The sequence below is a fragment of the Coturnix japonica genome, chromosome 14 (assembly GCF_054131305.1).
Source record: "Coturnix japonica strain WE chromosome 14, WE-NBRP24, whole genome shotgun sequence".
Lineage (NCBI taxonomy): Eukaryota > Metazoa > Chordata > Aves > Galliformes > Phasianidae > Coturnix > Coturnix japonica.
The window spans coordinates 5,980,613-6,005,840 of NC_140676.1; the positions used below are offsets into that span (position 1 = coordinate 5,980,613).

The window sequence follows — 25,228 nt, forward strand, 5'->3', positions numbered from 1 at the left end:
TGGGCAGGGCCGCCCGAGGAGCCTGCGACCAATCAGAGAGCGCGCTTGTCGTGACGTAACTAGTAACCAAGTTACCACCCCGCATACCCCCCGCGGAGAGGTGTACGTTACGGTGCTACGGAGGCCTTACTGGTCCTAACGGCTGCTCGGGAAGGGTGAGGGATGTATCCTTGTCTGCTCCTGGCTTTTACCCTCTAATTCAGGGCTATGCTGGGTCCTGAGAAGCCTTAAAGCCAGGCCAGCACCTCAAGCTCCGATCCCTGTGTGCTGCTCAGCCCAGACCTGCAACCGTCAGGTCACTTCAGGTTGGAAGGATGCGGCCCAGTGCCCGCCCGCAACGAGGAGTTGGCTTTTATCACATAGGAAAAAACTCTTTCTTTCAGGTTCCTGCATTGCAGAAGTGCCAGCTTGGTATTTTATACAGCAGGCAGCAGGTTGATGTGGGTGCAGATTGGAGCTGAAATCCTAATACATACAAAATACAGCCCTTCTTCTCTTCCCAGCTAAATAACAAAGTACAGGTAAATAACAATAAAGGTAAATAACAGGTAAATAAAGGTAAATAACAAAGTACACTGAAATGTGTACTGAATTCCTGACTTTTTGGTCATTGCAGCTTAACTCTTAGCAGTGCTCCTTTCTCAGTTTCCAGTATGACTTCTCCAGAAGAGCCTACAAATTGCTGTGGGGCTTGTTAAGGACTTTAATGAGCTGCTGAGGAAGACAGCGGGGATTTGTGTGCAAGGTAGGTGCGGTGGCATCCTGAGTGCAACAGTTACTAAACAGCAACACAAAAGGCAAAACTGATTTGTTCCCTTTTGCTGCTGAATTCCACCCAGCTGCTCCGGAGTATGAAAGAGCTGTGGGGCAATGTGAGATACTGTGTCTTAATTCTGAAACACATTCAGGGGGCTGCAACAAAAGCTCATTCCTGTCCCAGCAAGCTGTGTGGGTGAATCCAGCCCTATTTCTTGACCTGTTGGTTACAGGGAGCTGCAAAGCTCACAGAGCTCTCTGCAAAGCTGTGTGAGGAGATACTCCCAAGACATAATGCCTAATGCTGATCTTCCACCCACCAGCTTTCTATCTGTGCTAGAAATCAACATCTAGCTCTTGTTCTCAACACAGTCACTCCCGACTCTTGCCAGTGTAATCATCAGCCCTGGGACTGTAATTCCAAATAGAGCAGCCTGGCCAAGTTCCACCCACTTGGGTGTTGTGGACAAATCATGTCCCTTGCTGGGTGAACAGAAAGGTGGTCAGCACATGGCAGGGCTGAGAGGGATAGGCTGAGCCATCTGAGAAGGCAGTGGGAGCATAATGGGGATGCTTTATAGCAAAGGAAAAAAAAAAAACAAACCACACAAAACCCTAGGCAGATAGTATAAAACGTTTTTAAACCTCTTGTTAAAGAGGATTTAAGATCCAAGCGTGTGTAGGGAAAAGAAGCTTAAATTAGAATGAATGTTAATACGAGCTTCTTACATACGATACTGGCCTCCAACATCCCTCAGGGTATTTCAGGGACTGGTGCTGTGGTTATGGTTTCAGTGTATTGAGGGAATTCTCTTGCACTGTTAAACAAATTATGCCCTATGTTGGCCTTTGGCTTGATGTATGTAGTACATAGGCAGTACTAGCCAGCTGGGGGACAGTGCTCTGCAACTAGTTCATGTTTGGAAAATAAATTGGAAAACTCATCATGACCCGTCAAAGGGGACATAGGTTAAATAGTTTAAAATCTGTGGGGGGGAGGGGAGAGGAAACAACAACACAAAATACACCCAAAGTTTGAAATAAATAGCATTTACCCCATGGCTGTATTTGTTTAACATAACGTTAATCGGTGATGGAGCGTTTAAACGCCTGCAAAATTAAGTATTTAATCTGACTTGTTACAGAAATCAGCCCTAATTGCTCTGTTCCTATTAAATCATCGCTTTCTTGAAGGTAGACAGCCCAGAGGTTTACCCTGCACAACATTCCCTAGCTGCTTTTATCCACTTATATCATAGATCTAATCCCTGAGGGAGATGACTAAGTAGGTGATGTTCACAGAAGAAGTAGGAAGGGTAAAATTTGGCCAGCCAAACATGTTTTACCGTTTTCTATTTTTTCACAGAACTCCTCTATAATATCGAGCTGTTCAAGAGGTTAAACAATAACATTTATTTCTTCCCTCCCTAGGTCAGTGGTTGCAATCCACCACAGCCTTTGCCACAACCAGCTAATGGCTGCTAAATGGTCAGTATGAAATCAGTTTAGTGGATTTCAAGACAGACAGCAGTTGATAAATGCCTAAAAATCACTTCTCCAATTGGCTTCCTTGTAGGCAGTCACAGCAAGTTAGTCAAGGTCTGAAGAGGCCATGCAAATTCAGCAGTTCCTGGAGGTTAAGAGCACAGACAAGATTGCTCGTGAATACTTTCACCCTGTTGTGAATGCCAAAAGTCTTCAGAGGAGGTCACTGCACAGCACTGCAGGTATGTAGCAGAAATGCTAAGTTATGGCCTGAAACAGTGATTGAGCACAGGTGTTTGCAATACATCTGAGCGACCAGTATAGGTAGAGCCAAGATCCACCCTTTCCCAGAACTCATTTGAGGGTTGGCAGTGGAGGTGAGGGGATCTTGCTGGAGATCCTTAGCTCTTGGGAGTCTTCTAAAGGTAAGAAGTTTTTGTTACTTTGTATCTGTGTCTACAGTTGTTGCACTTGGGCTTGTTCTCGTTTGTTACAGCCTAGGATTGTGCCACCCTGCCGTTACTGCTGTACTTTCAATCACATTATAGTATTACAAGGTGCCAGAATCTGAAGACTGTGCTATCACCTATAATTCAGACATTTAGGGAGGGGTAGTAGCTGAATTAGCAAAACCCAACTGAGAGACCCAGCCTTAAGGAGAAGATGTAATGGAAGACTTGATAGAGGCTTTCACACCTGGTCTGGTCCTGCTCTGGAGAGCCGGCTGCAGAGCTGTCAGTCACACTGAACCAGCTTAGTATTCCCTGCAGTAACAATAGAAATCCAATCTTTCTCCCTCTTGGCCTTTTCCACCCAATGGCAAATTTAAACAACCTTACTTTTTTTGGCAGCAGGAAACTTTACAATTAAATATAGAAGCAGAGCAGACTTTCAGATGGAAATTACAGCAAGAGAACAACAGATGGCATTGTTTGCTGGGCTGGAAAAGCTGCATCTGCTCCTAGAAGAAATGCTAATCGGAGCTTAATTAGGCATTCAGAGGGAACTATTCCCCAACCCCAGGACAATGGCCATGTGTACAGGATCCTGAAAAACAGAAGGAAGTAGATACAAAGGCATCAGAAATCCTCCCTGGCCCAAGACCAGATGAAGTGCATAATGGGATAGGGTAACCCAGAGAATTTCCTCATGCTGAAATCTATCCAAGCCACTCAAAATAATAATGTAATTGGCAAAGACTTATTTCATTTGCTAGTGGTCAGTGATTTAGTTTTGGATTTCAAAGCAAACAATTCTAGCGTTACACTGCAATCAGATCCTGCCCTGACTGCTCGATGAGGTGTGGTAAGATTAAAGGGTAGCCGAAATCTTTACAGCAGCTACCGCAAGTGGGAATAATAGAGTCAGAAAGATCAATAATACGTGCTTTGCCTAGGATAATTGATCTCTCCATACACACAGCAATGAAGAAGAGTAAGGTGGAAAGTGTGGCCTGGTTCATCTCAATTAGGTGTTCAACCATAAATGTGCCCTGTGGTGTGTAGCATGTGAGGATGGCTTAAAGCAGAGCACAGGATGCTGTTCCTCCTCTTTCCCCAAGGCCATGGAGCTTACACCAAGACCCCAGCTGCCAAATTGGCCTGCACCACGGGGATCCCCATTGTACTGAGGTTTTTCACTTAACTGCTGGAGTTCCAGCAGCATGTGCCATTGTGGTACTTGGGGTTGTTCTCTGTACCTCTGGGCTTTGCTAATGGGGATCCTGTTTCATGCCCTGCTTCCAGTAGTCCAGTATATACCTGAGCATGGCTGGATATCCCTGCTGCCATCTATGCCTCTTATACCTAAAAAATGTTCAGAAACAGGAATTGTTGCTATTTTCAAACAATGCTCTCCAGACGTTGCCAGAAAATCACCAGAGATCAAAGGCATATTGGAACAAGCACTTTAGTGCTGCAGTAAGGAAAAGAGTTTTCTTGGCACGAAGGTAACTTTCAGCAACTTGAAAGCGCAGTGCAGAGAAATGTTACAGGATCCTAAAATGTTTCTTCCTTCAGCACCATTCTGTTTCAAAGGGGTATCACATCCTGGCATATCCCTATGATGTGCTGGGGAACAGGCACCAGATTTTTGGATAAGGGTACCCACTGTGAGTCAGGGATAGCAAGGAAGCCATATGCAGCTTACCATAGACAGGCAGCTCTGCCCTCAGAAGCTGCCCAAGCAAACAAAGTATTATTTTCATGTGGTGAAGACAAGCATCCAAAGCATCAGAGCTGCCATCCTCCTGCTGTTCGTTGCCCATGCAATTGCAAGACCAAAGAGAGAGGTCCCTTATGCCATGAGGTTGTGCCAAATGAGGCCAGCCTGCCAGTGAGGCCTTGGATTTAGCTGCTTTTATGAGTGTTGAATCTCAAGGGTCTGGCAAACAGCAAAGAGCACAAGGTCTCAGCTTTCCAAGGACAGCTGGAGAGCTGGTCCCAGCGCATCCGCACGTAGCAGCACATGGGGCTCCCAGCAGGGCTGCTGCTGTGCGGTGTGAATCTCCCAGCACTCATGGTCTGAGAGCAGACGCAGGCCTTGGCTGGCTGCCTGCAGCTTTCATGTCTGTTTTTTAGATCCAGGCTTCCTTCTGAGTGGCTCCAGAGGGGAAAGAATAAACAAAAAGCATTCCCAATAACCTAATTCCTCTGTCAGTGGCCAATTTTCTGCCATCTCTTGAATGTGAGAGAGGTAGAGAGGAAGTGGGAATGGGGAGCACAACAGCCTTCTTGTCTGCCCTTTTTGGCTCCAAAGGGAGTCTAGGGACTCTCCATCAGCCAGACCATCTCTTCTGTACCAGAACAAGTGCAGAAAGCATAGAGCTGAGCCCAGGATCATCCCCAGCATCCTCTTTCCTTGCAGTGCAGCATTTGAATTGTTATCTTGAAAATGAGGTAATTTCTTTTCCACGTTGAGCAGGGCAAGCTGTTCAGCCACCATTTGGCCTTGTCTGGGAGGCTGTTAGAAAAGCTGGCCAGGGCTCAGCACCTGGGGCTTCTGGAGTTGGGGGTGTGTGTGGGGGGGTGAGACAGTTCACTGTTGCTGTGGAGTCCTCTAGTGGTGAACCTTTCACAAACCACCCAAGCGTGCTCCCAGATGAGCTCAACCTCTCTATCAAATACACATTAAAACTCAATACAACTGTTTTAATCGCTTACAAATGGTGTCAAAGGTAGGGATCCAAAATCAAACAAGCCAAACTTCCTTCCCTCTATCCCTCAATTATCCCTTCCATTTCCCATACAGGGCTAGATGATGCTCTTCCAGATGTGTGGGCTGTGAAACCCTCTATGCGTTAGAAAACTCATGTGATTGCCCATTCAGTTTCTGTTACTGCTGCTCAGAGGAGTGACTGAAGAGCCCATAGAGCTGAAACATCAGCACACCTCTGCCAAAACATTTTCTGTTTTAAAATCCAGACAAATCTGCCTGAGTGGTTTAGCATTACAGTGGTGAGGAACATGGGCCAGCTCCATCTCCAGCAGCTGGGGGGGTGGGGTGGTGGTGGTGTAGGTTTAGGTGAGGAGCTGAGTTTGGATGAGCTTTAAAACCAAACAATTTGTGGTTCATGTCACCACTCTTTTCTGTCTCCTTTCTCTTATGTTGCTCCCAGGCTCCATTTCTGTTCCTACGTCCAAAGATGTGGCCTTATGCAAAATTCATACCCAGCTTGGAGCAGCAAGTTGAGTATGCAACAGATTAAAAAAAAAAGTTACCTGCTCTGAGCTCCCTCTGCTAAAGAGAAAAGCACTAATTTTAACAGGATATTTCTCCTCCTAACGAGACAGTTGTGTCTGTGCCTCATTCTCTCCCTTCAGGCCTGAGTCTTCTCAGCTGTCATTCAACTTCTTCATTAGAACCACGGAAAAAAATATCATACAGAGGTTTAAGGCTTCATTACAAGATGTGCTGTCAGATGCTGCAACCAAATAATTGAGCTCTGTTTCTTTCATAAGTGGCTTTTTTTTTTTTTTTCTTTCTCTTCCCATCTAAATAATCACCCACAAAAAAAAAAAAAAAATGCCCTTTGAGTTTCATCTTCTGCTTTGGGGTAACTGTATTAACACCTGCTGAAGACAGCCTGCTTGTCATTGCCAGGCTGTGTAATTAAGGAGCACAAAAATAAATGAAGGAGACAAAAGAAACATGGGATCTGAGCAGACTTGTGGTTGCTGCCTCCTGTGCAGAACACAAACATAATATGCAGTTGTAGGGTCACATAATAACCTATGCTGGCAGGGACCACTGGTCATCATTGTGCCCCATACTGTGCTGCTCACTGCAGCCCCAGCCACAGCAGGCGCTCAGGTACAGGTGATTCCTCCACCTTCTCCTCCCTTTCACTACAACACAGAATTATGCATTCAAATCATTAATACGATGTTTTATCTTTTCATGAAGTTGGACCTCCCTCACATTCTGAGCTCTTCCAGCTGAAAGCAGCGCTATTTGGTATATATTTGAATTTATAAAGTCAGTTCCCACCGATTTCCTTTAATTATTTTCCTCTAGGCTCAGTGTCCCACCAGTAACCACTGACACATCCTTGAGTATTTCTGCTGAGAAGGGAAGCTTCAAGCTTATCCCTGCCAATTGCTTTGCAGGGCCCAGGTGCCTGTTGGTTTTGCTGCTAATTAGACTGATTTGGGGAGTGCTTACTGTAAACTTAAACAGAGCTGCCAGCCACATATCCATCCTGCCTGCATTAATTTAGACATACCCTCATGTCCAAATCAATAGTCATATGTACCAGTAAATAGTAATGCTTTCATAAAGCTGAAGTAATAGAGATTGAGAGTGTTATTTCAGCTAAAGAACTGAGCCCCCGGGGTCTGTTGTTTCGCTCTTGTTTTTGCTGTGTCCCATAGGAGGATTTGAAAGTGCTTTCAGAGTGGCTTTTCACTAGGGATTAACAGACAGACCATTGCAAGGGCCCTGGGAGAGCAGATATTGTTGAGTTTGAGTGGGAAAGTTCCCTTTTCCTTCTTCCTCTGTCTTCTTCACACCAGGGGAACCTATGGAGAAAACAAAGGACAGTATTCATCAAACCTTTCTTCTGCTTTGCGCTAAAATTCAGCATCTGATTCTAAATTATGTTATTTAATATTTTCTGAAGTTTAAATTTCTCCCTTCCCCCCCAATAGAAGCTTCCTAACAAAAAGCATCATCTGCATTTTAATTTATTTTCACTGCAAAAACTGTTCACCATAAATTTCTCACTAGGTTCATCACTTCCTTTTTACAGATGCAAAGATGAAGCTTCAGGAAAGGAAACCACTCAGATGTCGATAAGTGACGCGCCAGATCAGGTAGGTGAAAGGAGAACCTCTGGGATAGCACATTTTTTCCATAAAACAAGTTCCTTTTTAAGCCCAGGTTGATATACGGCTGCTGACATGCAGAGCAGGTCCCTTCCGCACTGTGCGGAGAAGCAGGATGAAACTTGGTTCTGCACATGCTGGGTTTGTAGTGTATTGTAGTGGGTACCTCCAGCAGCTTCTGGCATATCTTGTTTTTCCAAAAGAGACCAGAAAACTCATGGGATGTGAACATTATGGGAAAGCCATGTCTGTACACACAGGATAGACAACAATCTGTCTTTTGATGGGTTTTCAGAGGCACCAGCTGAAGTGGTCTTTAGAGCAGAGTCCAAGCATCACCTGCTTTCAGAAGTATCCCTTCCTTCCTTCTAGGAATGACAGTTTCCAGAGTTTATTTATTTGGGATTTTGCTGTCACCTCGATCCAACTCTCATACTTTCTGGGTGGTGTCCCATAATCAGTGTGGTCTGGGGGCTCAGTGGGAACACTGCGACATCTCTTTATCTGCATATCATCTTGCCTGACTTCATGCCTTGGAAACTGTGCTGGGATGTTGCTCTGCCATAATAAGCAAAAATAGAAAGGTTGTGTTATCTGTAGAAACCACACCACCAGATGCTCGGTCCGTTTGCAGCTATGAATTTATTATCAGAAAAGTCTCCACACATCTCCAATTCATATAAATGATAAGAATTGTTTGTTTCTAATGCCTCACTGTAACTACAGCCTGTGTGTGTCCTGAAATGGCTCCCGAAAGGGAGTGCAGCTGGGCAGGGAGGGGAGAGGGGAGCTGGTGCTGGTGTGTAGAGTGTTAATCAGAAATATTTAGGACCTGACTCTCAGGTGCTGAGGAAAGCATATGGCAAACCTATATCCTAATGCCCAAACACCGTGCATTCAGTGGGTGCTGCATCATGTATGGGGTTGCTGCATCCCATGTGTTTGATCCCTGGAGTCAGTGCTGTGCTGATGATCTGAGGGCTGGAAGCTCAGGCTTCTCCAGACTCCTCTTTGTATTAATTACTTGCTATGTACATCTTGTGTAATTAAAAGCCAGAGTATTTCCTGCCATCCTCAGTGCAGAGGCGCCGTGCTGCTGTTGTAAACACACTTGAGATTGAAGCAAGGCATTTTGTTTCCTGAGCTCTTTGCTTTTATTTCGTGCTAAATGCTGGCAGCAGGCACTACCTGCACTGGGCAGGGGCAGAGGGTTCATATTAATTACATGTTGTTATGGAAACAGCACATCAAACTTAGATTGATGTTTCCAGGGGAGGGAGGGATGGAGCTGCTCATAATAGAAAGGCTCGTGGTTAATTTGAAGGGACAAGTGTTTGCCAGTTTGGGTTTTGTAAAATTGCTATAGCCTAGAAACATCTCCTGGGTTCATCTGACCTTTCCCTTCCTGTGGCTGATGATTGCTGTCTGCATCAATCCATGACCCTGAGCCCTGTGAAGAGCCCCAGTTTGTCAGCAGATCAAATAATAATGTTCCCCACTAAGTGTTCTGTATGTGCAACTTGAACAAGACAGAATTAACACTGATCATGCAAAATCATGGTATTATGGCTGAGTGATGGATAAGTAAGGAACTAAAGCTCTGTCTCTGAGAAATGGAAGATTTGGTGCTTTGCAAGGCGATATATCAGAGTAATACTTACAGATATCCCTGATGCCCTGTCTTGGTGATGCAGTGGCTTAAATCAGAGGTTTATCAAGCTGAAGCAATGAAACCTAGTCAGTCATTCAAGAACAGTCATTCAAAATATAGTTGGATGAGACCTGCCTACTCTTTTCTGAATTGTCTTCCATGTATTTAAACTGAGATGTTTCAGTGTCAGCAGGTGATTAGATCATTTTTAGATCATTATTTCCATCTGCTTTGAGAATTTAATAGAGGAAGGAAAGAAATATATGGTCACTTGGTCCATGGCCTCTACAAAAAGTGTATCCTTTCCACACATCAAGTTTTAAACCTGCCCTGAGCTTATCCTCAGGGGCAAAATGGAGCTATGATGCATCTGGGGCTGTACTGTGGCACCAAATTCTCTTTCATGCAGCCCAGGGTAAGTGGTGGAGTAATTATTTTCTAAAGAGGCCCAAAAGACAAAAGGTAAGGAAAAAGAACATTGTAGTAGTAATTTTTCTCATTTCGTGGATGAAACTGCTCAGGAAATGACTCTAGCTGAGTTCTGTAAGATTTTGCTGGTCTGTGTGATGGCTGTCATCTGGCATTTCAGGACAGAAACCCATCCATCTGGCTTTGATTTTGCTTATTTTGTCAGTCTGAAGTCAAACCCAATCTGTACACAAACCTATACCTCCCGTTTTCACTTAGTATCAGTAGAGATCCATCCCTCAGAAGATCCCTAACCTGAGGGGCTGCTTCTCAGAGAGGTGGTAGCTAATTAGTGTGCGTTATTGAGGGGTAAACACATCTTTGTAATCAGATCATCCTTCCATCCTTCCATTTTTATCCTTACTTGCACAACTTGGATGAGGATCAGCCATGCCACTTGTCAATTAAGGAAGAGCAGATTCATAGCCTAATAAATTTAGTGAGTGCCATGTAAACCCTAATTGGTGGACATGACCACTTGCATTGCATTAATAGCTCCAAAAGGATCTGCTGGTCTTATCATGTCATGCTCTTTTTTTAATCAACATAACCCTTATTGCATTCAAAATTTCCACTGTGATTAGTCCAGCACTGCAGCCAGCATCCTTCTGCTTTCACTAATGCTAAAGAACTCTGACTTGTTAATAGGAAAAACAGACTAGAGGCTTCGTCTTCCTACCTTATTCAATAATGCTGTAGGCATGAGTGGGTTATAAAAGCTCTTTTTCTTCAAGGTAAAAGGTAGTTCCCTGCCAGAAGCAGCTCCAACATCTTTATGACGTCTCAGTGTAAAAACAATTGAAAAGGATTGTCATAAAGGGAAGTGTGTCAGTTGTGAACTTTACTGAATTGAGCCTAATGTAAAATTCATGCTCAAGTGTCACAAATGAAAGGCAATTTATTAATCCAACTTATCTGGAACTGGTAGGCAGCAGTCATGGTACATTAAGATCATATGAATATTCCTTATGCTGCTTTGGGGCTCTATTCAGGACACCTCTTGTGAGTGCAGCAGTGTCCATAGGGTTGAGAAATGTTGAGAAAGCCTCAATGTGCCTACAGAATGCAATGGGTTTTTCAGCACAGCAGCCTTTTGGAAACAGCAGTGATATGGGACAGATACCTTCTGAAGGGACGAAGAAAAGGAAGAAGGAATTAAAACGGGTTGAACTGAAAGTGAATCCAGCTTGCAAGCACCTCCATCATCTTTTGGTGCTGGTGGGTAGCACCCAACCCCCTTGAGATGAGGGTAAATTCCTGCTCCACAAGATGAACACTTCCTTTGAGTTTCCGTCTCTCTCTGGTTTGGTTGCCCACAAGGTGGCAGTCGCCACCAGCACATCACTCATGTGCTGTCAGGGCCACGGCTGGCTCCGGGGAAGGATGGATGGGGGGAGGATGGAAAAGACACGCCTGCTTTCCACAGGGAGCCTCCCTATGCCCGAGCCCAGCGTCTCTCAGCTCTCGTGGTTTCAGCGTAGGTATACCATAAACAGGTCCATTTTTTCCTCCCTCAGACCGCAGCAATGAAACAGACAGGACAGCAGAGCCCCTCCAAGTAGATTTTCTTTCCACATTTTTGATGCTGGGAAAATCCTCCTGAATCAAGCATGGCTGTTGCAAATGGAAGTGGATATCTCTGCATAAATCAGCTATTAGCTTGTTGCCTTCTGCAAGGGTGCCAAAGGAGCAGAGCAGAGCAGCCAGCTGAAGCTGCAATGCCTATCGCTCCCTTGGAAGCCTCTGGTTTGCTCAGAATACATGAAAGCATCTCTGGGTTGGAGCATTTTAGACTTCGTGGTGTAGGAGTTTGCAATTTGAGGATTTCTTTGTAGGCTGTGATCTGAGAACCACTTTCTAGTGGGCAAATTGGCCACATAAATAAGAAAAACACACGATAATTTAGGTAGCAATGTTAATTAGCTGATTAGTTCCCCTCACATAAATGTGTGCAACTTACAGTGGAACATTCAATAAAGCTGTAGCTTGGGCTCTGGTGAGATTTCTGTATCACTAAAAAATGTGCTAACAGTTCTTCAGGAAAGGTCTAGTAAATTGTCTCTAAAGTACAGGAAATTGGCTTAGCTCCTTCTGTGTAATATTTGTATTAAGAAGCACATCACAGGCAATAGGGCTGAGAAGAGTCACTGAGGTCTGAAATACGTGGACTCTTGCAGCAGCGATATTACTAGCACCTCTAAGAGAACCTATGGGGTTTAATTTTGCTTCAGGCTCTCAGGAGAGCCATTAGAAATTGCTTTATGAGTTGAAATACCCAAGCTATTATACTCATAATTTGATACTGCAACCCCAGTTACTTGTGTTTCTGCAAATCAGTCTCTCTTTTCTGTCTGCAGTATTTCTTTACTCTCTGCAATACAATCCTTTAAAGAGAAGGCTAGGTTTTGCTAGTGGCACAACATACTGGGATGAGCTGTTTCAGGGCACCACATTTAGCATGTAGGTAGCAATAGGAGAAATAAATCACTGCCTTAATTGTCTCATAGTGCTAATTGTGGCTTTCCAGAAGTTGCTGTAGTTGAATTGTTGGGCTTCTCCCCAGCCCATCTGTATTCAGTGTCTCAACAAGCCATGCTGAGAAGCCTGAGCTGGCTCACGTGCAATAGCCAACATCATTTCTTAGTCCTTTAGCTGGTATATCTGTGCCATGATACCTTTAATCAGGGTGGTAGGTTTAAGTGCCATAAGGAAAACATGTGCTTTTACCACACAGATATAGGATAAGCAGAATTATCCCACTGTTAGTTACCTCCAACTGCTTTCAGTATTTGCTGCACTTCCACAAAGCCTTTTTTTGTAGCAGAGCATTGGAATATAGGTTGGCACATCCCTCCCAGTTAATGTCTAAATATTAAGTATGTTGTATTGTCTTCCTCTCTCATTTGAGTTGCAGAACAGATGAAGTAGTGCCTGAGTGCTTCCTCCAGGGGATGTTTAAAGCCAGAGAACTTTTCTCATTGTTCTTTTCCCCTGATTCCTTAATCTAACATTAAATTCTAGTTAATGTGCAGTTTCCAAGGCTAACTCAGTTTTGATCGAGTTGTGTTAACTTTGAAAAGCTGACTGAGTCCAGCTTAAAATGGATGCACTTAGAGGAGGATGAAAGACCTTTTTTATCAGTGTTGAAGGAAGTAGTTCAAAAGCAGGAATGGTTTCTTTCTGAAGACAAAGAAGCTCTTTCTTACTCTTCTCCTGCCATGAAAGAGATCTTTTGCAGCTAACTGCCCATCAGAGCAGAATTTGATGAACTAGAGATGAAGTGGTGGTATATTGGGAATTTTATTGCTGTTGCTGGAATAAAGGAAATTTAGCGTATGTCTGTGCCTCTTCACACTCTCCAAATACTCCCTTACTTCAGCCTTTTTTGGAGTTGTCTTTTTCTTCCCTTCTTTGGAAGCCAAACAACAGTTTTCCTGTTATGCTGGTTAGGGAGAACTACTGGCCTTCATGTTACCATCTCATACTATTAATAACCCTAGAAAGCATTGTGGAGAGGGAGAGAGAGAGAGAAACACAGAGATATAAATTCCTCATCCCAATTCTACTAGCAGTTTAGGCCATCAGGATTACAGACTTAATTATGAGACAAAACCTTTTTGCACAAGTGAGGCGATTATTGGTGGAAAGAGCTTTTTAGAAGGGCTGTATCTCCACTGAATTGATTCCATCACTTCCTATATGAATATTTAATTGTTGCCTATTAAGATGCTCATTGCTGTAAAGCAGCCCAAACCACTGGTGCTGGGTTTCCAGCCTGTGAGGCTGGTGACATGTTAGATTAAAGCAATAGATCGTGCCTATGCTGGGATGTCCAGCTATAAAACATAGAAACTGAGCAGGAAAACAGTTTGGGCTTTGCTGATATTCGTAAGGTAAGGATGCTTAAAGCAATGGTGGTAAATAAGGCTGACTTAAATTCCTGCTTGTCCTGCTTGAGAAAAAGCTTCCTTAGAACTCCCTGGCTATTTCAACTTGGGCACTTAGAGTGCTCTTTCTGCATTGGAATTACAGAGGTTTTACATAAGATTTCTTTGCTTAAATGGCTTCAAAACTGGGAAGAGACAACATACACGAACACAGATACACACACACACACAGAGCAGCACATAAGCATATGAAGCATGTTGATATAAATTATTAAAAGCAATATCACAGCAAAGTTGGCAGAAATATAACTTACATAATTGGCACCAGCGGGCTGCATGTGTCAGAGAAAAATAACCAGAAATTAAATGGATATCAGAGCAAATCCAAAGTGGTTTCTTGGTTTGACAAGTGAAATTTAAAGCAGGAGGGTGTGAAAAACTCCTTTATTTCCTTAACCCTTTTGAGCCACAGCCACATAGAGATACCCACACTCTGAGCATGTATCCCTTCTTTCCTACAGTTATCTGGCCTGCAATCAGGAATATGTCAGTCTGCTAATTAGCTGCATGGGTTTAGCAGCCATGTGATTCATGTTGGTTTAAGCACGTGTGTGTCAAGCGTATTTGTATTCTCCTAAACCTTTGGTAGTTCAGAGCAGGGTGCTGTATTTTCAACACATTTAGCATTCTTGTTTTGAATTTCCGCATTCAGGTTTGACAAAGACAGCTCCTGGCCTTCCTGGGGCTGCTGATGTTCATTAGCATTGTGAGATACCTCTGAGCACACTGAGGTGGAGCTGCTGAAGATCCTGCAAGGCAGTGCGTCACCAGTTTCAGCTGAACAAGGCTAATACTCAGCCACTCATTCCTAATCTGCACAGTGACTCATCCGCTCTCAGCTCTGATGTTTGTTTTTTTACCATACTTCTCCCTACCCTTTATGGCGATTCAATTTTCTGCCTCTTTATCATCCTCTTTCATCACAGATATATGGCAGAACACACCTGGAAACAAGACCTGCAGCACAGGCAGCTGATCTAGGAAAGCAGGGTCGCAATGGGTTCTTGAGTGAGAGTGAGCCGATGACTGAATGTGAACACCTGCTGTGAAGCAATGGCTAATGGTCTAGGGCAAGCATTAAGTGTGTAAGCAAAGAAGTGCCTCTGCAGGTGAAATTCAGTTTACTGAATCTAGACCTAATTTTCCACGTTGGCAACCTGATGATGAAAAATCAGGGGGGGTGCAGGCAGGACATCCAGAAGTGACTTGACACATTGAGAAAACACAGTGTAATTGAAATTCATAAAAAGCTCTGTTTAGTTCATCATGAGCAAAAGGTGACTTAACTTGGATGTATGAATACATTTATAAGCATAAGATAGTTAGTGTTAAAAGGCTCTTTAATCCAGTGCAGAAAGGCTCAGCAAGACTCAATGGCTGCAAGCTGAAGCCAGACAAATTCAAATGAGCAATTAGGCATACATTTGATAATGGGGAACAATTAACCACTGTAACAAACTACCAAGGGAATCTTCATCAGAAGATCCCTTCAGTTCCCAGACCAGATGCCTGGACAGTCTAGCCAGGAACAAAAAACTGAAGTACCAAGTCTGAATTCAACGGTCTGTGACCTACAGGAGCTTAGAGAGTTTGAGCTAATGATGCTTTCTGTTTTTGGTTAAGGACCTAGGGATCTTCCTCTTTCCTAGTTTTATATCTGATACATATTAAATGGCACCAAAGAACCTGTTTAGGATGAGCACACATGACCTTGAATGACAAAACTCAAGGTACTGGGCTCAGACCAAAGAACATATTCTCCCTCCATTTTGGCTGCCTGTTTGGATGACAGATTTTGAAGCAGAGGTAACAAAACCCAGTAGCAAAGGCATGAAGGAATAGCACAGTTTCCTTCCACTGCTGCTTTCAGCCAGACACAGTACAGGCAAAGTCATCTCATCCTACTTGATCTGAATTTGCACGATAACAGATTATATCCATTTATCATCTCAATATACTTCACTCTTCAGATACATTTATTTAATGTATTTAATTCCTTTTGACGTGTGAACAGTGAAAAAGCATCCTGAGTGCTCTGTCAATTATTTAAAATTACACCCAGAGTGCATTGTAATCTGCTTATCTCACCTTTCCAGCAACTGCTTGTTTTTAAAGATAACCATCCCTTTGCTTCTCTTCAGATCCTCTTCTTGATCTCAAAAGACCAGACAAAGTCCAAATGCTGGGAAGAGTGCCCAAGGCATTAGGAGCCCTGGCTGTTTTTTACCACAGCTGGGAGGGAGGATTTCAGGCAGTTCAGATTTTCCTTGAGGAAGGCTCTTGGATGCACCATCCTTTACTATGGGGTTATGCATTTGTGTCACATTCAACTCCATCTAAGACAAGTTACCATGGGAAGGTTGTTTTCCAAAGGATGTGAAAATTAGAAACCAAATCTTTGCCTTGTAAATATTTCCCTATACCCTAATATCTGCTCCCAAGAATAGTCAGTGAGGGACTGACCCAGCATATGGAAAACAACCAATGCTGTGAGGATACTTCTCCCATACACAGCAGCCTTTGGGAGCCTTCTTTCTTCTTCTGTATCACCCAGCTAAAGCATCTCACTGACCCCTTGAAATCCTGCCTGTGCCACCCCTCCTGCATACACCCTTTGATTTCAGATGCAGGTGGGAACTGGAGAAGTAAAGGGCAAAACTATGGGAGTGAGGAGGTGGAGATCAGAGATACAGATGAAATGAAAGGTATAAGTGTGTCTTCTGCTCTGCAACCACTGGACCTCAGTTTCCAAGTTTATAAAAGGAGAATATGCTCTCAGAGCCAGTGCCAGGGAGGAACCCTTGCCATTCCCAAACCCAATAGCATAGTTAATGGCAGCCTCTGCTACATCAATGTACCTCTACTTATTAATTAAAAATACATAGGCTTCAATTTGAAGTTAAACTGACGTATTTAATAGTATCTTTCAGAGCTTACTCACACTCAGTGAGAACTTGATAGTCATAGTAAATTTGCATAATAAAAAATTTTGGTCCTAATGTTAAAGTACGACACATTATGCAACATGCATGAAGATGAAGGAAAGAGGAAACCCCTGCATAATTTGTTCCTCTGCCTTCCTAGCTGCAGCAGAAGAGGCATTAGTCAGGTGCACTTCATCTCCAATTTGTGCCACTGGGTTATGTGTGCATCCAAGTATCTGCATGACTTGGTGGGAGAGCGTACTAAGAAAGAAAAGAGCCTGAATGTTCACCTCTGCCTTTGGATGTGTTTCTGGCAAATCTTGTATTATATGCAAAAATATAGAGGTAGATTATCTGCACTGGATCTTAAAATTGGGCTCCCAGGGTTTGTGTGAATATGAAAGTCAATTCTAATTTAGGCAGGTTAGGAACTGCAATGAATTTTCAGTGGGCTAAAGTTAACAGCAGTAAGGTCTCCTCTTATCCCCAGATCATAACATTTCTACACATGTACTGTTCATAGCCATTTGGAAATGAATAACTTGATGTGTAGACAAAAATATGCAGCTTAAATAAATTATCTTTTTTTTCAATGTTAAGGGAATCCTATTTTCACCCTTTTTCAACATTTATGCATTCATCTCAGCTCAGGAACTTGAGAAACCAGCATTAGTTTCTGCTTCATGTCAATCTGGAGTCAGAGTCTCATTGTTTTGGGCAACCGGTTCCCCAAACTAAAGCAGGATATTTTTCTTGCATTATTTGTTAGTGATTCCTGGCATTAAAAGTCACTACAGCATTTGTAAAACAAGAGGCTTTTTATTTTTTTAAGATTTCACCAGCTATTAAACTTTCAGAAAATCTGGGGAGTTTTCATTCTTTGATGGGTAATGATGTGTTCGAAAACACTTGGTGAAGAGTTCTCCCTTGACAAAGAGTAAATAATAATTCGTATTAACAGAAAAGCCTCCAAAGCATTTGTCTTTCCCATGCTTATTAAATCTTAGACAAAATATGAGCCTTATAGTATTTTTTATGGCTCAATTTGGCAATAACTACTGTTTTCTTTTAACTAAATGCTTTTGCTGCATTGCATGCTAATAAAAATAAAGACATAAAAAGCAACTGCGCTATACAGAATTTTCTCCTTTGCTCCCATTTTCTTCCATTTTCTTGATGGAAAAGACTTGTTGTAGTATCCGGGGGAATAGCTGGACCATGCAGCATGCTCAGACATGCTCTCAGCATACTCTAGGAGCTCTTTTGGTGTTGCTGGAAGTTTTGAACATCTGAGTGAATTAGTGGTGATGCTCAGATAAAATTGGAATTGGGACACCTGATCATGGAATCATTAAGGTTGGAAAAGACCTTTAAGATCATCTTGTCTGTGAGCCCACGCTCACTGTCCATATCCCTCAGTACCACATATACTCTTCTCTTGAAACCCTCTAGGAACAAGGGTTCTTACCACTTCACTGGGCAGCCAGTTCTAATGCCTTAATCCAAAGCAGTTGGAAGCTACCGAAAGGGAGCTCTGGGGAAGGTGGAGGCGTCTCAGTTCTGTGCCATGTCAAAGAGCCAACTTTTCCATTTTTTCTTAAGTGACACAAGGCTTGGTAGCATCTTGATTCTTTTACACAGTCTACATATATGAAGGAACCAGGTCCTCTCACCACGACATCACCACCCACCTGTAAATCAACCTATTTCACAGCCTCCAAGGGTGCTTTCAGTGCGCGAGAGAAAGAAGAAAGGGGTGGATGGACCCAGCGATGAGGGAGCTGTATCTACCTAAGAGATAAGAAGTATCTTAATGGCAGAGCCACTGAGGTGAGCGAAGAGGAAAGAAGAAAACTGGTATTTGGATTTCTTCCTTCTAGGTCAATAACCTGAGACTAAATAGCCCCTTGCACCTTTTGCGCCAGGAGTTGTTCAGCGTGTCAAGATGGGAATTTAAGGATATTAAACTCAGCTCCTAGTGCAATTACTATGCAGATGGTGGAAAATAAGTGCTGGCAGATTTAGTGTGGGTGCTTGGTGAAGCTTATATCTATAGAAGAGGCAATGGGCAAACACTGAAGAGGAAATTTCAATTTCTTCACAGCTCTGGAAGACCTGAGATAATCAAAAATATTCATAGAGGGGCTGTTTATATTCTTCTTTTTGAGAGAAACTCTGTCAGCTGCTGGTCCCTCTCTGTTTTGCTGTCATGTATGGGTTATCTGCGAAGGGCAGATAATAGTCTGGGGGTTTATTTGCTGATTTACAGAGTGTGCTGTTGGAAAGCATTCCTCGCTGCCCTGAGCTGCCCTGACTATTTCTCCCACAGCGTCCCATGTCCTGCTCTGAAGCCCTAGTGCTGCTGCATCCGTCCTTTGGTCTGGCAGCATCTCTTGTAATTCAGGGATTGCCCTCAGTGCCAGCTCCTTCTCCTAAACGTTACTATTGGCCAGGCTGAGCTGAACCTGCTGTGGATCAGTCATCAGCCATAATAACCTTTCAGCGTCCTGATTTGAATCTAGATCTAGGACATTATGCAAATTCCTGTCTTTCTGCTCCTATCGTATATTCATCTCAGCTGAAGTTGTTTCTTGTTTTGATTTCCTACTTCTCTGAAGAAAAGGTTGCAAACCTCCCGTTTAGACAGAGTTCCACAAAGGACTGAATTTTTCTTTTCTATTTACTTCTAGTCCAAAGCAGTCTTGGTAGGCAGCCTGACAGCAGGAGCTACTCCCTGCATGAGCACTGTGACTAATGAATAAATATTATGTCTAAGATATAACATTTTTCAGTGCTGATTAACCTGAGCTGAAGCGATGGATACCGGCTCCTGGAAACAGTGCTATTGGAGAGAGCAACACAAGCTGAATTTTGTGATGTACTTTAGAACTAGGCCTTCATAGCTGAGCGGTAACAGCACCATCTACCATTTAAGCTCTTTATAAGTGCGCATGGTGAAATCACTCCAGAAGCACGTGGGAGTTGTTCAGTGGCTGTGCTGTGTAGAAAATCCATCAAAGCCCAGTCACACTCAAGACTGAAAATCAGGCTTGGTGGCAGCATAAAAACTTGAAGGGGAGAAATAAATATCTGCTTGATCTCTCAGAGAAAACAACAGTGGTGATTCAATGCAGATATGATACAGTGCAGCAGTGGCTTCATTTCTCTGACAGTGTAGACAGAGAGAGAAGCTTTTAGAGCTCTGCAGGAGTGACCCACATGAGTGAGAGTGCTGGAAAATGCATGGCCAGTGACTGTACTGTCCATAGAATGGGTAGGGGTTGCATGCAAGACCACCCCCACCCATCTCAAGAAGGGACAGCTTAGGAGTGGGAAACAGGTTGTGGCCCCTATCTGTTGCTCAGTGATGGCTTTATAGACCAGTCAGTGCAAAAGATGGGTGTTTCACACACACAGAGCTGGTTCATCTCCACTGACCTCTTTTTTGTCTTGGAGAGAATTTTCGGATTTTAATATTGCTGCACTGGAACTAATGAGAGCAGCCTGATCAAGCTGCCAGAATGAATCAGGGTTATAATGCTGCACTAATATTCTAGGAAACAGTCTATTTTAATTATTATTATACTTTTTTTTAACTTTAAATTGGTTGAAATCTGATTTTGTGTCTCATATTTGCACTCAGTGGGGGAATTTTCTGGCAGCATTTCAGTTTGGAGAGTATGTTTCCTGAATATCCTACCTCTTCCAATCTTAAATCTGGAGGGAGGTCAAGCTGGGCAATATTCCCCTCGTGTGTGAAGAGAGATATAAACAGCTTCTCATTAGAGAAGAGGTGGAGTTTGGAGCCTCAGCTCTGCGCACCTTGGGTTACTGAAAATGAGCCCTTCCCCACAGTTCTGCTCCAAACCTAGATTGTACCAGCTCCGTCTTGCTCTACTCTGTAAGCTTTCAAATTTCTTATGGCTTGGTTTTGACCTTTCAAAGTCTTGTAGGAAAAACAAACAAACAAGCAAAGGAACAACCACCATCAGCAACAACAGAAAACCCAGATAACCAGGAAAGGAAAAGCAGAAAGAAAACACCCCAGCAAATACCTGTTTTGTCAATATTCGTCCATATGTAACTGAAGGAAGCACCATTTCAACAAGTGTACTCACCACTAGGCACCTCTTCAGCTGATTTACCAAAACAAGGCTGTGCCTTGCTTACAAACATGCAAACACTTCTCCCAAGCTGCATCTATTCCCACCAGGATTGCCAGTATTTCCAGTAATACAGTAAACCAGAAGTAGTAAAGGTCCTCCTCCTGGATGGCAACTTCTGACCCAATAAAAGAATATTCCTTAACCACTTCAAGGAATGCTTCAATTGTGTTAAGGAATAAAAACTCTGAGCTGAGTGAAGAAATCAGAGAACAACGTTCCCCAATGATTAAAGATGATGGATTTCACCTCAGTCTAGAAAACCTTGTAAGAGTAACATTGAGATGGGAGTTGGATTTTAAGAAAAGTTCTTTTTACTTCTAACATTTGTCTTCTCTTTAAAGTTTCGAAATAACCCGAAGGAATGCAAGAATGAAAGCTTGAATAAACCAAGCTGACATAAGAAATATTTCACTTAATAAGTAAATTTATCCTGTGTGCGGACTCCAGCTTTTTCTTTCAACAGGCAAAGAGAGAAAGCACAGGATTAGCGTTTTTCCCCCTTATCCTATGTAGTTTGTATCAGGAGTTGCCTCTCATGAATGTGTTGTAAGCCTTTTGGGTTTTTTTTGGTAGGATGTTTGTTGCTGTTATGGATCAACTCTGAGTCAAGAGATTTCTCTCAAAAAAAGGAAGACAGAAGCTGGGAAGCTTCTTGCATAGGTCTAACTACCAGAAAAAGCCTAGAATGTTAGCTTCATCAATATCCAATGGAGATAGACATCTATTTGCTGTCCAGAAATTGCCTCTATTTACCTTTTCCATTTATCCTGGGATACCAGAAATCCCTTTTTGTAGGGTTATTTCTTTTCTTTTGGCTATATGGGGAAATCTGTAGGTGTAGCCCTAAACCCTAACCTGTTCATTATGTCTATATCAAGCAAGAAAACCAGTTTAATGGAAGTGAAAAGGTAGGAGCAGTAGATGCATAAAGCTTGGGGAATTAATTTCAGGCTAGATCTAGCTGGTCCCATTCACCAAATGTCCCTGTTGTACATATGATTCAAAGCTGTCTGAAGGTCCAGACATCAGCTTGGTCATTATGTCTTGAGGTCTGCAGCACATTTGCTGCACTTTTGGGGTGGAGGTTCTAGTTTAATTTTCTCCAGAAGGAATCTAGTTCATGTGCAGCAAAACAGCTCTGCAAACAGAGCCAGTGTGTGGTGAACTGATGTCTGGGAGATTTTCTTAAGAATCCCACTCCTGTTCTGAAGAAAAATGTAGAGGCAGCCTTAATGTGATGCATGCAAACAATTCCTTTTGTTCTTCCAAGTATAACTTGATTCTTTTGTGTATGTGCGTGTGTGTGAAAATACTTCCCACAAATGAGATTTCTGTCTTCTGAATAGCTTTGTCAACCAACAAGGTTAAGAGCAGGAGCTGACAGAGGGTTATTTCAGCAGCCTGATGGGGAAAAGGAGAGCAGCCACGGTGGGTGAGATTTAGTAGCACTTTGTAATAAATGCATCGTTGTTTTCTGAGGCTGCTGCTTCTGTGCTTGTTGCATTAGTGGCCACTCTTTTGACTTCTCTGCAGGCAAGAACTTGCTGACAAGCTGGGTCTGAAGAAGGCAGCTTGATTTTCTCCCTGCTCCTTCAGCTGGGTGTTGTGCTGCTGCCGGTGGTTGTCTGTCATTATAAGACTATCCCAGTTGGTTTAAATCCTTACAAACTCTTTTGACTCGTTGACCTGCTGCAACAGCTAATTCCACAGGGTGTCTGCAGTGTGCTAAAAAATAACAGCTTTCTTCGCATCACTTCTAAATTATATGCCTTTTAGCTTCATAAAAATGTCTCCCTCTGCTCTGGAATGAGGGGAGAAGAGGAGCATTAGGTCAGGATTCACCACAGAGTTCATTTTATTCTTTAACTGCAAGCTACCCTTTAAAGTTTGAGCCTGCTTTCTTTAAAATTAGAGGCAAAACACCTACCGAACTGCAGTGGGAAGAGTTTCAAGCTTTTACATTTCTCCTTTCTGTGTTAAAATCACTCCCAGCCTTTGTGATCTCTTTGCAAATAGAAACTTCTGCTCCCAAGGGAACTGCCACAAAAATCTGGCTGCAATCTGTTCACACGCTGACGAGTCCATGTGTTTGGAGATGCACTCCCAGTGCACAGCACAGCCAGAAAAGTAGACTCCATTTCTTTGGTTCTTTTCTTCCCTCTGGACGCAGACATCTTCATTTAGTTACCATCAGAGACTCCTGGGTCTGTGCTGGCAGTGAGGCTTCAGGCAGGGACAAACAAAGGAGTTTTTGTCATCTCTCAGGTTACAAAGAGGATTTATAGCTAATTCTCCAGAGCCAAACAGTGTCAAAATAAGTACAATAAAAGCAGAGAAGACTGTTCAGTCTTGCACAGGCCTAGGCAGTCAGCTACCTGCTGACATTACCAGCATTCAATCAGTGTGCTTTTTGCTGTTGTCTCCCTGTCCATTTGGCTGCTTCTCACTGTATTTTCTCCTTCCATGCAGAATACTCACTGAAGTCAGTGCTAAGATCCTCACCTATTTATTTCACAGAGTAACAGTGAGATGTGCATGTTCCACTGTGTTTTGTCTTGCATCACTCAGCCTAAGGGACAGATAGCCAGCAACACTTGGCTGCTGAAACCAGAGGGTGAAGAGATGCTTCTTATTTCATAAGGACAGAATATGCCTTTCTGTCTTCAAGGATCACAGCCATCTGGAGAGATCCAAACAGTGGAAAATTAACCTTTGCTGAGTTTATCTTTTGCAAAGAAATGAGAATATTCACAGGGATGTTCATAGCTGCTTTGTTAGGATCACTGATGCAGATATACTGAAGCAGGGTACAGCAGCCAAGCTCTGAGATTCCAGTCATTGAAACAGGCAAGGACTTGGGTTTGTTATGGCATTAGAAGTTTTCAAAAGGATTTGTGTTTTGTTATTTTTATTTTTTTTTCTTCAGCGTGGAATAGGAACAGCTTTGTCATCCTGGAAATTTGTCTGTAGGTTTGGAAAGACTTTTCCTGTGCCTGTTGTTTGTGGTCTTACATCTCACAGTGCAACTGTAACATTGCACTGATGCTGAGTTGCAGTCTGCTGTTTTAAGTAGCAAAACACAACAATATCAGTGTGGCTTTGTTCCCAACAGGCTCTGAGCCTTGGACCCAGCTTTCAGCACTGAAATAAGTAATGTGTGAACAGGAGGTTGGATCTGGGACATGCAGTGTGTGCCTACATAAGCCCCTGCTGGGACAAGTGGTGCCTGTAGTCCAAAGCTCTTGTGGGGAGAGGTGGTGATATTTAAGACACTTTCTGAATTTCTTGTTTCTAGAACCAATGCATCTGAGTCTGGCCCATGTCACAAAGCACCTTATAATAATGACCATGGCTGTACTTGTTGCCCATTAGAAGTACAGACTAAACACTGTTAAAAACAAAAGAAATGAAATGTAAAGACTCCCTCGCTGTTACATCTGTTCTTAACCGGTTTGGAGGTCAAACTTCTGGTGCCCTTCTCTGCTCAGCTCCCAAGCTTATGTATATAGCTAAATAGGAAACAGGTTAACCCCAAAAATGAATAATACCATAAAACACGTACCAAACATTTACCAAACCTTCCTGTGTGTTAAGGAAGTGGGCAGAAGTAGGACCCTGTGCTGCCTTATGTGTGGAACACAGCCACACTTCATCTAATAATTTTGGGGTTTTTTTTGTACCCCAAGACATTTGACTTACAAATAAGCTGTAATATTTTGAAAAGCAGAGTTTATGTTGCTGTGTGAACTTTCAGTTTTCCTCCACCTCCATCCCTTTGTGGAACCAACTGGGTGTTATTCCACTTGTGACATAACTTGCCCGATGTGTCTGTGCCTTGAGCTGCCTCTAAAATTTGTTTGGGGTCTGCACACCAATGTCTCGACAATGCTCTGCACCAGGATGACAGTCTGTGTCATGGTATTTCAAGCTGATAAGCTGAAACATATTGGCTGCTTTTATTTAGTAGCTGGATGATGTAATTGTCCTGTCTGCCCTAAAAATTGATCAGTCAGTGAAAGGCACATTTTGACCTACAGGCTGCTTGTAAATGATTAGCCATGAACAGCATTTGGGGTACTTGTTATCCATAATTTATTACTTTGGTTGTTTGGAGTAGATGTTGAGGTCACATAGTATGTATCAGTTCCTACGCTGGTTGGATCCTTCTCCTTAAGACAGGCCTCTGGACTGAATAATGGCAAACAATGACATGATGACTAGTTTAATAGCCTCCATGAGGGGAGAATTCAATATTTGTCTTTGTAACATTCCATTTATAATTGCTTGCTGGAATATTCATGTAAAAGTGGCACCACTGCAGTCAAAACAAATCACTTTCAGGCTCTGACCTGATTCTTATAAATGATTTTTTTTTTTCTTCCAGTTTCTATCTTAACAAGCACAAGGTGACACAGTAATTCTGGTGCATATAAGCTATAGTACATCATGCAGTAATCAACAGCTTTCATATGCCACAATATAGACAAGAACTCAATTTAGCATGATG

At 42.9% G+C, this 25,228-nt stretch overlaps 1 protein-coding gene across 8 annotated transcripts in view; it reads left to right on the forward strand.

The window, feature by feature from the left end:
- The first annotated feature begins 99 nt into the window (after positions 1 to 99).
- The window catches only part of AGBL1 (AGBL carboxypeptidase 1), a 460,538-nt gene continuing 435,409 nt past the window's right edge, over positions 100 to 25,228 (forward strand). For 3 of the 8 annotated variants that reach the window (XM_085515375.1, XM_085515378.1, XM_085515382.1), the window contains exons 1-6: positions 107 to 305; positions 384 to 521; positions 646 to 745; positions 2,188 to 2,244; positions 2,333 to 2,483; positions 7,490 to 7,553. Coding sequence is in view for 2 of the 8 variants with exons in the window: in XM_085515378.1 (XP_085371504.1) it covers positions 7,527 to 7,553 (27 nt within the window). In the remaining 6 variants the exon portion in view is untranslated. Of the gene's footprint in view, positions 306 to 383; positions 522 to 616; positions 746 to 2,187; positions 2,245 to 2,332; positions 2,484 to 7,489; positions 7,554 to 25,228 lie in introns of all 8 variants that reach the window. The other 5 variants (XM_085515376.1, XM_085515383.1, XM_085515380.1 and 2 more) reach the window with 3 other exon arrangements.